Source organism: Echiichthys vipera, assembly GCF_963691815.1.
Source record: "Echiichthys vipera genome assembly, chromosome: 8".
In the NCBI taxonomy this organism is placed as follows: domain Eukaryota; kingdom Metazoa; phylum Chordata; class Actinopteri; order Perciformes; family Trachinidae; genus Echiichthys; species Echiichthys vipera.
This window is the reverse complement of record NC_139833.1, coordinates 18,507,415-18,523,078: the sequence shown is the minus strand read 5'-3', so window position 1 is coordinate 18,523,078 and position 15,664 is coordinate 18,507,415. Positions and strand designations below refer to the sequence as shown.

Sequence of the window (15,664 nt, the reverse complement as noted above, 5' to 3'; positions counted from 1 at the left end):
AGGGAAAATGGATGCTGCCAAGCTCCCAAATTCTTGAGGAAAACCTGCAACCCTCTTCACCTTTCAGCATGACAACGACCCAAAACACACCTCCATAAAAACAACACAGTGGGTAAAGGACAGGAAGGTGAATGTCCTGGAGTGGCCTAGTCAGAGCCCTGACCTGAATCCTACAGAACATCTGTGGATGGACTTGAAGAGTGCCGTCCATCACCGCTCACCACAGAATTTGATTGAACTAGAACAGTTCTGCAGGAAAAATGGGGACATATTTGCCAGTCTAGGTGCACAAAGCTGGACACAAATCCAAACAGACTGATGGCAGTAATTAAAGCAAAAGGTGCATCTACTAAGTATTAAATCTGGGGACTCATAACTTTTCCAACCCTGATTTTCTAGTTTTTCAATTTTTATTAATTCTCAGAATCTAAAAAAGACTATTTCAAAAGGGTATCATAACTTTCCATAGGCACAGTATGTAGGCTGTAAAACGAGGTCATGGTGTGTGGTAATACTGCAGTCAAGAATGCAACATTAAAAATATATAAATATAGGCTATAAAGACTTTATCAACGATGTAAACATAAACATTCTAAGTGTGTCCCAATGTACTTCCTGTTGCAGGAAATGTGATTGACATCAGCTGGCAGGAAGTTAACAAGGACCAAGGCTGTTGCCTAGCAATGGAATTTCATTCCAGAAAAAATGAATACAAGTAACAATTATTCTTCCACTAAGTGTATTTACAACCACAAACAACCCTAATCAGTCGCCCTTGAAATGAATATATCGGCTACAGTGTGGCGTCTTTGTAACGTAAATTAGCCTGTGACTCATCAAGTGCTGTTTGGGACTGGTGGGCGCATTGCAACAGCGACATCTAGCGTCTCTTTGCGACGCCCGCTGATGACGGAAGTAGCCGGTGTCGGTGACACGTCACTGAGGTCAAACGGGAAGAAAGATGGCGAGCACCTACGAGAGTTTCAACCTGTAAGTGCTGTTTATCGAAAATATTAACTTCACCACGGAGCTTTTGTTCCTGTTCACACCGACCGAAGAGGGTCAGCGGTGTCCGCCGGGACCTTCTGCTGACGCGGCCGACGATAAACCGGCTCAACGTGTTAAAGTCTAGTCTCAGCGCAGGCGTCGTGTTCATGTTCCTGCAACATGCTACATTTGAAGTTTTAGTCACAAATGAGCACTTTAAATCGAGTGGGATTTGAAAGCGGGACACCCTTAACATCGCCTAATCTAACAGGAGTCCTGTGCTCCCGAGTGACGCTACATTTGAGGAGACTTTAGTGGGCTATTTGCAACACTGCAACCAGCTGCCTCAAGTCGGATACAGTGTTGCATTAGCTCCGACGGCTAATAGCTGTATTTCCTGTCAGCTCTGTGTTATGTGCCTCCGGCTGTCTCTGGTTCGCATTATTCTATAGTAGTGACGTTATTGTTACTAAAGGCCCTGTTAGTGCTGCTAAAGCTCCTGTTGTTGTTGTTGGTGTTGTTGGTGGTGTTGTTGTTGTTGTGGGTGGTGGTGGTGTTTGAAACGAGCTCTTGTGTATGTCTGTATCACCAGGCGCACCACACCAGAGAAGTTTTACATAGAGGCTTGTGATGATGGATCCGAGGATGTTCTGGCTATTGACAGGGTGTCAACTGAGATGACCCTCACAGGTAAGCGTACAGATTAGGTGACTGAGCTACCTGCACACAATACATGAGAACAGATACAGATACAAAGAAACTGTAGCACTTCAGCTCAGCCACATGTAAAGAACCCACAGAGGTGCGTATGTGCCTCCAGACTATATATAGGCCTATACAGTAGCTAGGCTCGTGGATGGATTACTGAAAAGGCCTACACCAGGCACAGGCTCAAAGGGCATGGGACACTGACTCATAAAAATATGTTGGAAACCCCCCCACAAGTCCCACAAAGAGATGCTGAGTAACCACCAACAAAACGACTACAAGCGTCTCAAAATGACAAAAAATTACCCAAAATTAATCCAAAGAATCACAAAAATGGACTAAAAATAGATGCAAAACCACCACAAAAATATGCAAAATTAACATAAATATACACAAAACTTCCATCTTCATCTAGAATTAGATGTAAAATGACCACAAAGAGGCACAAAATGAGCACATAGAAACATGAAAATGTCTAAAAATCGATGAAAAACGACAACAAAATACCCCAAATAAAACGATCAAACATATACACATATTAATCGACCCAAATGACTACAAAAACAGACCACAAAGACGTGCAAAATGATGCAAAATAGATGTAAAACGATCACAAAGAGATACAAAATATCCACATAGTGAAGTAAAACAACCAAAAATAGATGCAAAATGCCTACAAAGGGACGCAAAATGCTCTTTGAGTTTAGGTGTCTTGTTCCTACTTTATGTAGAAGAAGAAGAAGAATTACTTTATTAATTTTTTCACTCTACTATTATTCATGTTACATACACACACACACAGGCCCGAAATACACACACCTGCACAAACAGGACCTATATACATGCAATTAATCAGTCAATTCGGACATGTCAGTGCCCAGGGACCCATGTTGTCATTATTCATCCATGGATAGGTTTGATGAACCTGTTTGGAGGCCCATGGAGAACATTAGCTGTTGGGTCTATTATACCTCTGCATTTCACAATAAAGGTCCTTAATTTAGTTTTTGACACTTGGTCTGGGTTTCCTGTTTGGTAATCCGGCTTTCACACATTCATACTTGTTCACTCTGGCTCTCCTAACTACTATAAGCTCCTGTTAATATTTGCTCTGCTTTAGACTTTGCTATCTTCTCTGCCTCCCATTATTTGTAGCCAACAGGAGAGTAGAATCAATTTATCAGTAAAGTCATTCAGAGAATCAACAATTATACAAAACGATCATCAGTTGTTCAGATGGTTGAACACACTTTCAGTAACAATTGTTGTGTCCCTGCTTCGGTCCTCAGTGAAGAGGGACATCCCTGCATCTGCTGACTCCAGGCCAATATGTGGACTCATGGGGACTATACGTTTGGTGGCAGGTAAATTCACTACTTAATGTGGGGAGATAGTGCTCCTGCCAGCCCAACGTATGACAACCATCTGCTGTCAGAGAACTGGAAGACTGCAGTTGCGTGTTCAACCCCCTGTTTTTGTTAGGCATGTACCTGGTTGTCATCACAAAGAAGAAGAAGGTGGGAGATTTGCTGGGACATGCTGTGTGGAAGGCTGTGGACTTTAACATCATCTCCTATAAGAAGACAATACTACACCTGACAGACAACCAGGTAGGATCTCAGGCTCCTGATTGTGCTTGTGACTGGTGTTACTGGAGACATTGTGCGCCCTATTGGTACAATTACAATTAAGTTATCATTTTATTTCTGTCCACTTAATTGCTTGGGAAACCTAGATCTGCTGAATAGGAACGCGCACACACGTTCTGCATGTAATATACGGTGTATTTGATTGTTTGCTGCATTCCACACTACCACCCTTCTCCAGTCAGTGTTGTTGTCTCTAACCTCTGGTGCTGGATTCGTCTCTTGTTTCAGATGCAAGACAACAAGGCTTTCCTGTCCATGATCAACAATGTGCTTCATACAGATGGCTTCTACTTTGCAACAGACTACGACCTGACCCACACTCTGCAGCGCCTGGCCAACACCAGCCCTGAGTTTCAGGAGATGAGTCTTCTGGAGAGGGTAAGATATACCTTTTATATAACACATAATTATTAATACTTGATTTATTCTGAAATACTGTTTTTTTTTTTATTGTCCAGAATTAGATAGAAAATTCACTGTGGCTGTACCTCTGCTGTACTAGCATGTTTTCTTTTCAATAACCAAGGCACTTCAACAAAAACCTTTATTTTGTGAAAAACAAAAAGCAGTGAGCAAAATTAGAGAACAGTAACCACTGTGTCAGAAGAGACGATTTAAAAAATGTTTTTTTTAGGGCTATATGATTAAAAAATGAATAGGAAGTATAAAGGCCACAGCTTTGAATGACTTCAGCACATCTGCGCCCACAGGACTCCACTAGTTTCTCACACTGCTCTGGTTTGATCTTGGTCCATTCTTCTTCAGTCTCTTCCACAGTTCACTAACTGTAGTGGGTTTCTTAGACATCACTTCTTTTGCCAAGGATTTTCCAGAGATTCTCTATGGGGTTTAGATCTGGACTCTCTCTCTGTGAACTGATACTCACTATGGCCAGAGTCCGATGCCCAATTAGAAATGAGGTTATCCATAAGATGACAATTAAATTCACATAAATGATTGAATGAACATGTATGTGTTTATTTATATTAAAATGTGGTAACCGTCCCTGTTGCAGGCAGATCAGCGTTTTGTCTGGAATGGCCACCTGTTGAGGGAGTTCCTCGCACAGCCAGAGGTAAGACAAAAGGATGGTTGTCTTTCACAGCATTTATTTTGCATTTCTTTGGACTTGTAACAATGCAGTCTCGGGAAACGTTCTCCCCTCAGTAACACTCTGGAGCTGTTTTCCAGGAAGGAATGATACTTGACTTCAGTAGCCTTTGTCAAACAGCAGACTGCAGTAGTAATGTAAAGTCTGGACTAAAGTTAATTAGTCCCAGCCTGGTCAGATGCGTACATGAACTGATGAAGCCTGTTGGATGAGAGGTGAAACGTCTTCCTAGACAAACAACCAAGTCCAGTTGCTTTTGACTGAAATTGCTTTGGGGATAACGATGACTTGGACAAATGAGAACATTCACAGGCTTCTTAACCCGGTTAACAGACCTAGATAGCTTCTTCAGTAATCGGAGTATTCATACATATAAACAATTTACCCAGGGTTATGTGTCTGCACATGCTCCAGGGGTTATAACTCCAACTCCCGGGCTTTTGACCCAGAAATGGAATTCATCATTAAGCGACGGCACCAAAACAACATGGAAAAAAACAACCAAAAAACACAAGCTGTACCTTTAAACCGAGGGAGGACTTCACAACGGCAAGTAACATCACTACCACGAAGAACCGTTTTCGGTCAAAAAATCGTCCATTTCGCCCCCATGTTGTTGTGATTTTGACAAAGGTGAACCAGAAGAAAAAGCTGTATTCTGACCAGCTTTATGTTGGCAGAGCACCACCTACTGTACCCGAGGTCGAGTTACTCCCAGCATTTTCCTATTCTTCCCCCCTCATGTATACGCGGGGAACCGCAATAATCTGATTATCCCCTTAACCGGGTAAAAAAAAAAAAGACCATTTTCGGGTTACTGCTGTACTGTCCTGAGGGTGGACCCCTGGAGTGATTTGCGGGCCACTCTTACACAGTGAGTAATTGAATATAATGCAGTGGACGAGAGCTTAATGTTGCATTATTCTACGAGTACATCTCTTTCTGTTCAGAGCTTACATAGGTAATGGGAAGTTTTATTTCAGAAGAATTGTTACTAGATGATAAAAACCAGCATTTGATTTAACTCTGCTCTTCTCTTGCAGTTACACAAGTTTGTGTTTCCTGTCGTCCACGGCTGTATCCTTTCCTGTTGTTGTCCGACTGCCACAGTTTAAATGGACTTTTCTGTTTTAGTGGACATGTGTGAGCCTATCTCACCATGTCATCTGAGTAAAGTATTAAATTAGTGTGTCCACTTTATTATTGTTTTTAGACTGATCACAACTTGTAAAAGTGGTCCATTTTCTTTATAATGTTAAAATTGTTGATGGAAGTGTTTTTTTTGTCCTTGATCAGGATGACCATTTAGTGCCTATCAGATGTAGAAAACCAGTCTACAATACAGTGCCTAAAAGGTCCTGTAGTAATAAAAGTTTTCATACTGATATAACAAAATTTTGCCCACTTTAAATCAGTAGATCAGGTATGCGTCTATATGTTAATGTTATTTTTGTATGTGTATAACAAGGACTTTCTGATTTCATGTTAGTTTCTTAACACATCTGTTGACTAGTCATCATCATGAAGTCAAGCTGCATCAATGGAAAAGTGTTTGACTGGAGCATTATCTCCAGGAGAAGCTGTTTCAGAGCCGGCGTCCGCTACTACGTCCGAGGTAACACGGTCCGCTCCACTGACCCCTCATGTTCACATCCACTAATATGAATATTTCTGAAGTGAAGAGTCTGTGAGTCACCTGTCTGTTCTTCAGCAGGCACATTTCCACTATTGTTTCGTGATGTGATTATATTGAAAACGCATAACAACTAGTTATGCTGCGTGTACAGAAAGACATGACTAACAAATGAAATGCATTGTTACTTATTAGTTTCATGTTAATCTAAACTATGGTATTCTGCATTATGTCTAACTTCTCAAACTGTTCTTGTGTGTTTTTTTGTCTGTAGGCATCGATTCAGAGGGCCATCCTGCTAACTATGTGGAAACAGAGCAGGTAGTGCAGTACAACAGTGCCAAGGCTTCGTTGGTTCAGGTAAGCCAAAGCAATAATGCTGCAGGGGAGAGGTAGGGAAGTCTGCCACAAGGAAGAATTGAATGATCAATCAAGTCAGAATTCAGTGGAACAACAATAAGTCCAGCACCCTCAACCTCCCTGAAATGATGTCACGTCAGCATTTTGTTGTCATAATCCGGGCCTGCCACCTTTTCAAGTGAGTCTGGAGTGAGATTGGGTAAGGCTGGGCGATTAATCGATTTGAAATCAAAATTGGATTTATTTTTTTGACAATGTTAAAAAACGTTTTACCTTGGGTAAAAACAGTAGTCTACTGCTCTCTCTCCGCTCCCTTCCCCTCCACTCATGCAAATATTATCGGTTTTGTTTACCAAATTGTTTTATTCAGGGATGCTACACATTTTGTTCCTCCTTAGAGGCACTGAGGCACTTTTTTATTTTACTAAAAGGGATACATTTTTTTCAAATGAAATCTGGCGAAACTGGGAAAGTTTGGCACTTTATTCCTTTAAATAAACATTTAAAGTAATTATTTTGTATTTATTAGTTAGTTAGTAATTGTATCGCCCAGCCCTAAGATTGGGTATCGGTGAATTCTGTGCACTTTACAAGTCGGTCTTCTGTGGCGTTACCACGGGGATTGCAGACATCACTCCTCAAACCCCTGGGAGCCAAATTCCAATTTTAAAGCATAAGTCCGGCATCATGGTCAGTGATGAATAAATATGGTTTATCACCATTCATGTCAACGCCAAGACATCAGAGCCTAAATGATGCTGAATAATTAATAATTAACTAAAGTAAGTCAAAAGTGTCTGTATGTTACCAAATTTTGTTGGTGGTTTATGATGCTTTTCCATCATTTCTATTTGATGATGTGAATTCCGTAGATGACACATGCTGTTATAGCTGCATGAACTGAAGCGTGAATTAGTTTGGCAACGTGTAATTTAGTCAATTGTGACCGCAGCAATAACTTTGTTCTATGACATGATAATTCTGATTTTTGAATGTGGACTGTGCTGTGACACGACTGTGACACTGCAAATTGGGGCTTTAATAGGTTTGGTGTATGTGTACGTTGTACAAGTAAAGTTTCCTCTTCTTCCTTCTTTGTCCTCATAGACAAGAGGCTCCATCCCCTTCTACTGGTCCCAAAGGCCCAATCTCAAGTACAAGCCAAAACCACAGATCAGCAAAACAGTGAACCATGTAAGCTGTCTTTACATTCACATTAGACAGAACAAGGTCTTTTTCTATTTCTCTTTTCTCATGCAGTTTTTCCACTTCTCCTTGTTGATCTCTTCAGTTGGATGGATTCCAGAGACACTTTGACTCACAGATTATTCTCTATGGAAGACAGGTCATTTTGAACTTGGTAAGATAAAAATTTGTTCATTATCACCTCTGTTAAATCAGTGCACGAGCCAGATGTTGATTTTGTTTACACTGTTAAATCCGTGATGTGGCTCTGTCTAGGAATAATTAGTCATTGTGTTTACATGCAGTTTAAAAACCTTATTATATCCGGATTAAGGCAATACTTTGGTTTCTCAAAAGCCACGTAAACACCACACCACATGCACCTTCATGCATGAAAACAGCTTAACTGGAGTATTATCGAGTGTTGTGTCTGCACACGCTCCGTGGGTTGTAACTCCCCCTCCCCACTCTGCGGCAGTGGCTTTTGACCCGGAAATAGAATAAACCAGAGAGCAACAACGCCAAAAACGTGAAAAAAAACAAAACGACAAAAGCTTTACCTTTAAACCGAGGGAGGACTTCGCCATGGCAAGTAACATCACTACCAAGAAGACCCGTTTCTGTTGTAATTCTGTCCAAAAGTCGACCGTTTGTGATTTTGACAAAGGTGAACCGGAAGTAACAGCGTATTCCGACCAGCGTATGTTGGTGGAGCGCCACCTACTGTACCGGAGGTCGAGTTACTCTTGTCATTTTCTCGTTCAACTCCCGCTCATGTATGTGAACTTCAACATTCCCTTAACCGGGGTAATGCCATTTTTCGGGTTACTGCTGTGCATGTAAACGCAGTCATAAATCACAAACGGTAAGTCAATGGCAAATACTCTTTTATGGTTGTTTGCATGGTTTTGTAGACAAAAACAGTTCTTACCATCCTTTTTTTTCACAGATCAACCAAAAGGGCTCAGAAAAGCCACTGGAGCTGGCATTTGACAAGATGGTGAACAGCTTGGGTAATGGCATGATCAAGTAAGAACCACCAGTTCTGTCCTTCATCATATTTACACCACCTCAGATTCGAATGAAGTTTTTATGTGTTTTGGTAAATGCTTGCTTTTCTTCAGGTACATAGCCTTTGACTTCCATAAGGAGTGCAGTCGGATGAGGTGGCACCGCCTGCAGATCTTATTGGACATGGTCGCTGAAATGCAGGATGAATTTGGGTCAGTTTACTTTTTTTCTCCCCCCACATTGTTAAAATACACCCGGTAGATATCTACATGCTCTACATCAGTAATGGGTGTGTATGTGGATTCAGATACTTCCTGGTGGATGCGGATGGGAAGGTGCTGTTGAGCCAGGAGGGGACGTTTCGAAGCAACTGCATGGACTGCCTGGACCGTACTAACGTCATCCAGAGCATGCTGGCCCAACGCTCGCTACAGTCACAGCTACGGGTACGACCCCTACGATCACAGAGGGACATAACTCAACAACAAACAACAACTGAACATAGAGAGCAGTGGCTGTGCCCAGCTGGAATTTGTATAAAACAAAGAAACCACTCCTGCAGCCTTAATCCACTTCTCAGTATGGATATTATTTGGTTCAACGTAATAAAATTTAATAGAATTTCCCAGAAATTTCTGAATTGTGACAGCATTGTAAACTATGGGGTTGTTATATTTACTGTAAATTCCTGGAGAAAATCTGATGTTCAAATCATGACTGCGTATCAAAAAATAATAGTTTCCACAGCACCAATTTCATCAGTACATACTCTTTACTGCATTTTTTGCAGATGTTTCACATTAAAGCTTGTCAGAAAGAGGAGGGCATTTCAGCAACTTCAATAAAAAAAAATTTTTAGGTAAATTTTTGTTTAAAAAAAAAAGCAAGTCAGAGCGTTTGACGAGACTGAATTAGTCGAGTTAGAGTTAGAGCTGTGGAAATGGACGTGACACTGAATGTATCAAGACACGAGGTAAACATGTTGGAAGTGTTGAGTTTAAATCGTGAGGCTTCTCACTGCAATATCATGAAACATACTTTGCCTTTGACAAAAGAGTCAAAGAGTGCATTTTGAACTCGCCTCTCACCTCAAATGTGTGTGTGTGTGTGTGTGCGTGCACCTGCAGAGGATGGGAGTCCTGCACACGGGCCAGCAGATTGAAGATCAGACAGACTTTGGGAAGACATATAAGAACGGTGAGTTCACCTCCACGCAGCCGTGGCCCTGGTAGTTACTTTTTGAGCGAATCACATATTACGCCTACATTTAAGGTCATAGATGTTCATATAATCAGTTTCCTCTGTTTCTCTTCCTGTCCCCTCCCCCGTCTGTCCACGTGCAGCCTGGGCAGACAATGCTGACGCCTGTGCCAAGCAGTATGCTGGTACTGGGGCCTTGAAGACCGACTTCACCAGGTCAGTTTTTTATCACAGCAAACCGCTAGCATCCAGCTGAACACTCAGATGTTTTTCTGTACAGCCATCTGTCCTTCCGTCCCAACACTGTGGTCCAGAGTAATGTATTTTAAAAGGTGCTATATACAACGTTCATAGTGTTAACATAGCAGCAAACAAATATTTGATATGTAGACATATAAAGGAGTAATGGTGGCCCGGCCCACACTCTGAATGTCGTTTATAGCCTCTTTAACAAATAATGTCGAGATTTCTCTGTAATCTGTGGATATTCATTGTCCTTAGAAGATGAATCCTACTATGATATGACCTGTCCACTAATTCCACCATCAGGAAAATTACTGTTACTAAAAATGTGAAAATCACTCATGTGCTTTTAATCTTTGTACTAAGTGTGCGGGAATTTCCCCCTCCCCCACGTAGACTAAGTTGTACTATCCAGGATCTGGCCCTGGGCATCAGAAATACAACAGTCTGCTACTGTTTAATCATCAGCATCATTTACTTTGAATATTTGCCCATTTGTTGTTTTTCATTATAGACGTGTCTGACACAGCGCCGTGAAACTGAACCTACAGTTCTAAATAAACCGTAGCTATTGTCATAGAAAGATACAAACACAACGCATTAATGTTATATCAACAAATACTTTTAATAAGATGCTCCTATCAGAAATCCCATCTCTCAGTAACCCTCTCCCTGAGACGTATGACCGCGCAGCGCTGGACTCACGTGCAGCCTCCGCCGTCGGCCATGGACTTCATGTGCCACCCCTGATCAGAGGGTTTTTACTAGCAAAAAAAAAAAATGAGTTGATTATCAGTCGACTTTATGCAAGACGTGGTGAATCAGATTCGACTATGAAAATTTTTAGTCACGGACACCCCTACTAAGTTCACATGGAGAGGGTTCATCCTCTGGGGAGCATCACATGTCCTCAGTCGGTCAGATTTAGATTGGAGGTAGATGGTGTAAATGGTGATGCTACAAGATGGTTCGTGATTCACATTCATCCTCTGGGAACATGATTTTCTATGGGGTGCTGAACTACATGACGATCTTTCAGGACTGGGAAGAGGACTCAGTGGGGGCTGGTGATGGACGGCTGGAACTCCATGATCCGATACTACAAAAACAACTTCTCTGATGGTTTTAGACAGGTGGGTCAAAACCTTCATGGATTTGAGTTCTTTTGTATCTGTGTGGGCTCGTGAGTTGTGTTTTACAGTCATACTAATATGATGACTATATCAAGTATAAGGGGCATCTCTGCCAGGTTAAACTTTAATTGATTTATGAAATGAATTGCATTTAGAGATTAAACAGCTTTATGTCTTGCTTTTATAGGTGTGATGGAAATCTCATGCCTATCACGTTTCATTCATTCATCTCTCAAATGAATTATCTTGTTATCGCAAAACAGAGGAAATAAATTGTATGTATGTATGTATGACCCTTTAGGGCATGGGTGTCAAACTGATCCAGTAAAGGGCCGTGTGGCTGCAGGTTTTCATTCCAACCAATCAAAAACACACCTGGTCCAACAAATCAGCTGTGTGAAGACAGTTCAGGTGATTGAGTAAGTCGAGTCAGGTGTGTTCTTGCTTGGTTGGAATGAAAACCTGCAGCCACATGGCCCTATACTGGATGAGTTTGACACCCTTGCTTTAGGGCATGGGTGTCAAACTGATCCAGTAAAAGGCCGTGTGGCTGCAGGTTTTCATTCCAACCAATCAAAAACACACCTGGTCCAACAAATCAACTGTGTGATGACAGTTCAGGTGATTGAGTAAGTCGAGTCGTGTGTGTTCTTGCTTGGTTGGAATGAAAACCTGCAGCCACACAGCCCTTTACTGGATCAGTTTGACACCCATGCTTTAGGGCTTCTGTACTTGAGCAATAATGACCATAAGTCTTGACATCTGTCATTTGCTAAAAACATTGTAAAGACAAAGATCGTGAATAAGATACATTTGAAAGTAACCACAATTAAACCTGAAGCTTTCTGCGAAAACCCAGGCTGAACCCAATCCACACACAAGCATGAATCATCACACAGAGAAGAGTCACAAGTGAAACAGTAAGAAAGGGTCTATTTTAACACAGGACTCCATTGACCTGTTCCTGGGGAACTATGCTGTGGATGAAGCTGACTGGAACACCCCACTGCGTGACCCCAAAGACTGGAAGTTTTTGACGGTAAGAAAGGGCTCCGTAAGTTAGACTGATTTTTTTTGTTTTTCGGTCCCTTTATTGTGATTCTTTTCCTTTTCTAGTTGCCTATCGTCATGGTGGTAGCCTTCTCTATGTGTATCATCTGCCTGCTAATGGCTGGTAAGCATCGCTGCAATATACTCCAATTAACAGGCATTTTTATTCCTACAAACATACCGACATTGTTTAACTTAACATTATTTCTTATCTGGCTCAAAAAATGTCTTTCCACTGACTCCGTTTGACCTGCTGCCCCCATGTCAGGTGACACGTGGACTGAGACTCTGGCCTACGTTTTGTTCTGGGGATCAGCCAGCGTGGTGACGGGCGGCCTCATCCTCTTCAACGGACTGGATTTTGTAGATGCTCCCAAGCTGGTCCAGAAGGAGAAGCTGGACTGAATGTGTGTGTGTGGAAAGCAGCTACGCCCTGGCGAGCTCACCGCCTCATCCTCTGGCTCGTCGTCACTTTACCCCCAGCATCAGCATCAGCAGGCCTGGAGCCTTTACTAACGAGAGGGTAGAGTGGAGGAAGGTGGTGGGGAAGCAGGGCTGGCCTCGTGCACGACAATGTGGGGAAAGACAGAGACTGGGAGTGCACAGGCAGCTGCTGTCCACACTGAAGCTATGGTCACGTGGACAGGACTGTCTGTCCACAGTTTTACTGGACACTGAACCTCTGGAGTTTGTTCTTACTGTATGTGATTGTTCCTAATTTCAGAGGAATGTCGTGGGACCTACGTAAATACTTGTCCTACTGCATTTCCTTTATGGGTGTATTGGGATCAGATTTAGAATATTAATTAATTACTGTATGTACCGTTAATTTGCCTTTTGTCTTCTTCTTTTTGCCATTGCCAATGTGGTTGTCTATGTACAGTTGCTCTGTCCCAGGTTAAACGCTGCCTGTTTCAAAGTCATCATGATCAGTAACAGGTCGATAAGGCTGTCTCATTCTTAAAAATCCAAGAAATCTGGCCTTCTTTTGCCACAATTTAAATTACACAGCCAGTGTATCATCGGAAGTATCCCAAATGTCTATTGGCAAATTGTTGAATGGTGCATTTGAGTGGTCTTTATCACTTCATTTATTCAGGTATACTGTATATTTAACACCTGTTTGTGATCATCACTAGTCACTTGTAGTAAATAAGCAGTAAATCTTCATTCATCATATGAACTTTAACTTGCAGTGTTGTCAGAGGGACGTGCCCATTCTGAATGTGTGCCTGTTTGACTTCACACTTTACGCTGCACTCCCTAGGGTCCTCAGTGATAAACCTGCCAAATGTGAAGTCCATTGGATGAACGGTCCTTGAGATATGTGAAGGACGGTCACACACATCTACACATGTCCACCAAATGTGGTTGCAATCGCACAAAGCGGTCATGAGATATGACATGTTTTGTGATATAAGCCCTGCCCACAGCATTTGAGCAAACTTTGAAGGCCAGCTTTAGGGAAACTGTATGAAACATGAAAAATCTAAAATAGTAACTTTATCCACCATGGTCCATAGATGTTTGATGAAAGATGACATTTGTAGGAGGAGCAGCAAAAAACCCAACTGATTTGGATGCAGTTGGTGGAAAAACAATCTAGAACAATCATGGGCGTGGTTTATACAGATAGATTTGTCAGTTTCTGAAGGTTTCAGTTCAAAAGCTACAGGCCAAAATGCAAAGTTCATGGTTCCAACGCCTCCATCTGGAGACATTGCACCCAATAATGAGCAGTTCGGATGAACTGTTCTCCAGATATGCGAATTACACACGCGCTCAGTTAGACGCACACACAGACGCACAGAGATTCCTCGCTTTATGGTTACTATACATTATATAGCATTACAATTAAATGTAAATTTCAGGTGTCAGGGAATTCGCCCGTTTGAGTAAACACCTATTTATCTACCATGGAAATTCTATTTATTTATATAATGACTGATTTGTGAGCGGGATTAAACAGAGCATATTTTTAACACTTTAACATTAACAGTTTAAAGGGATGTCAAAGACACCAAGTTGTTTAATGTGCTAAATCTGACGCGCTGTCAAGTAGCTACAGAAGTAGAAAGTGAATATTGTGGTTACCTCCACACTTTCTTTAAAGACGCAGCTGTGCTATATTAGATGATGTTTAATACTGGTCAGCTTTGGCTCAATGACTGCCTGGTTTGGTTTGGGATGGAGATGCATGGATATATTTTGCCTGTTAATCACCGTTATGTTATCTCTGACATTCCGAGTTTGTACATGTTAAATATTGTTTCCTGTCACGTTCTGTTAAGTCGTGTACTTGGAGAGCATTTATGTTCCTCCTTGAGGCCTGCCGGGCTGTTTTTCCCGGTGCTGAGAATGTTTGACTTGATGAGGATCACACAAATGCATTATTACCTTTGGTCTCTGTAATTGTAGATTTCTGCTTCTTTATCATTGGGCCTCGTGCCGTAATAATGCATGAGTGATTTAAGAGAATTTGTGGCATTCACCAATTTACTGTACTTTAGAATTGTCTCTTAGCTGCAGACGAAACGTATGATTGGTCCGGACTTGTGTAGCACGAGTCATGAACACAGCTCGTTTGATTTCAGAAAATTGTAAAAGCCTTAATATGAAACAAATGAATTCAAATAAAAATACTGAACAAAGACAAACTTACTGCAAAATGAATGTTCTGTTCACCGTATCATTATCATCCTCACGGCTGCCAGTTTACTGCAAAGTAAAGAGTCACTTACTTGAGACTATAATATCTCTTTTTTTTTAATATCTCTTGACCGCTTCTCATATTAGTCATGGTCCTCTTTGCTTTAGAATGACCTTTTTAGCATCTAACTTCTTATTTGCATTTCCGTCTTTATTTCTGTCAGGATACCAGACCACACACCGTTGACGACTCTCTAATGAATATTTTCTCATTGTTTTGTGTCCTTTAATACGACTGCTGACACTGCTGAAGTGAAATTGTTTTTACTCCGTGGCTACATTTTTGTGAATGAAACTCGACCACAAGCGGAGCAGAAAAGGCCTCTTTAGGCCTTTATTTCAATTTTAGGGGAGATGATTAAGACAAAATCTCCTGATGATGATGATGATGATGATGAACAGGGCATTCATCAGGCTCAGTGGTGTTTTCAAGTACGGCACTCATGTACAATTTTTTAGGTATTTGTACTTTACTCAGGTTTCCCATTTGATGCTAATTTAAACTTCTACTCTACTATTTTGGAAGCCAATATTGTACTTTTCACTCCTCTACATTTATCCGACAGTTACTTTTCAAACCAAGATTGTACCTAAACAAGATGATATAAGCTCCCAACCTTTTTGTCTTGTGGTGTATGCAATAAAATCTGTCAGATATTAGATATCCTACACCTCTAAACCTTTC

General features: G+C 41.4%; 1 protein-coding gene across 1 annotated transcript; it reads left to right on the top strand.

The window, feature by feature from the left end:
- The first annotated feature begins 934 nt into the window (after window positions 1-934).
- On the top strand, window positions 935-14,851 carry sacm1lb (SAC1 like phosphatidylinositide phosphatase b). The gene is made up of 20 exons (XM_083919164.1): window positions 935-990; window positions 1,580-1,677; window positions 2,985-3,059; window positions 3,178-3,305; window positions 3,573-3,722; window positions 4,360-4,419; window positions 5,499-5,532; window positions 5,969-6,070; window positions 6,363-6,448; window positions 7,556-7,642; window positions 7,740-7,808; window positions 8,583-8,662; window positions 8,758-8,856; window positions 8,952-9,090; window positions 9,772-9,841; window positions 9,988-10,060; window positions 11,127-11,220; window positions 12,167-12,259; window positions 12,337-12,394; window positions 12,539-14,851. Exons 1-20 carry the CDS (start codon window positions 962-964, stop codon window positions 12,673-12,675), a joined length of 1,761 nt encoding a protein of 586 aa, XP_083775290.1. The 5' UTR covers window positions 935-961; the 3' UTR covers window positions 12,676-14,851.
- The last annotated feature ends 813 nt before the right edge of the window (window positions 14,852-15,664 follow it).

Coding starts and splice junctions, on each gene's coding strand:
- sacm1lb (XM_083919164.1), top strand. CDS start 962: ATGGCGAGCACCTACGAGAGTTTCAACCT. Junction 6,449..7,555: donor CCAAGGCTTCGTTGGTTCAG/GTAAGCCAAAGC, acceptor TTGTCCTCATAG/ACAAGAGGCTCCATCCCCTT. Junction 12,395..12,538: donor CATCTGCCTGCTAATGGCTG/GTAAGCATCGCT, acceptor CCCCCATGTCAG/GTGACACGTGGACTGAGACT.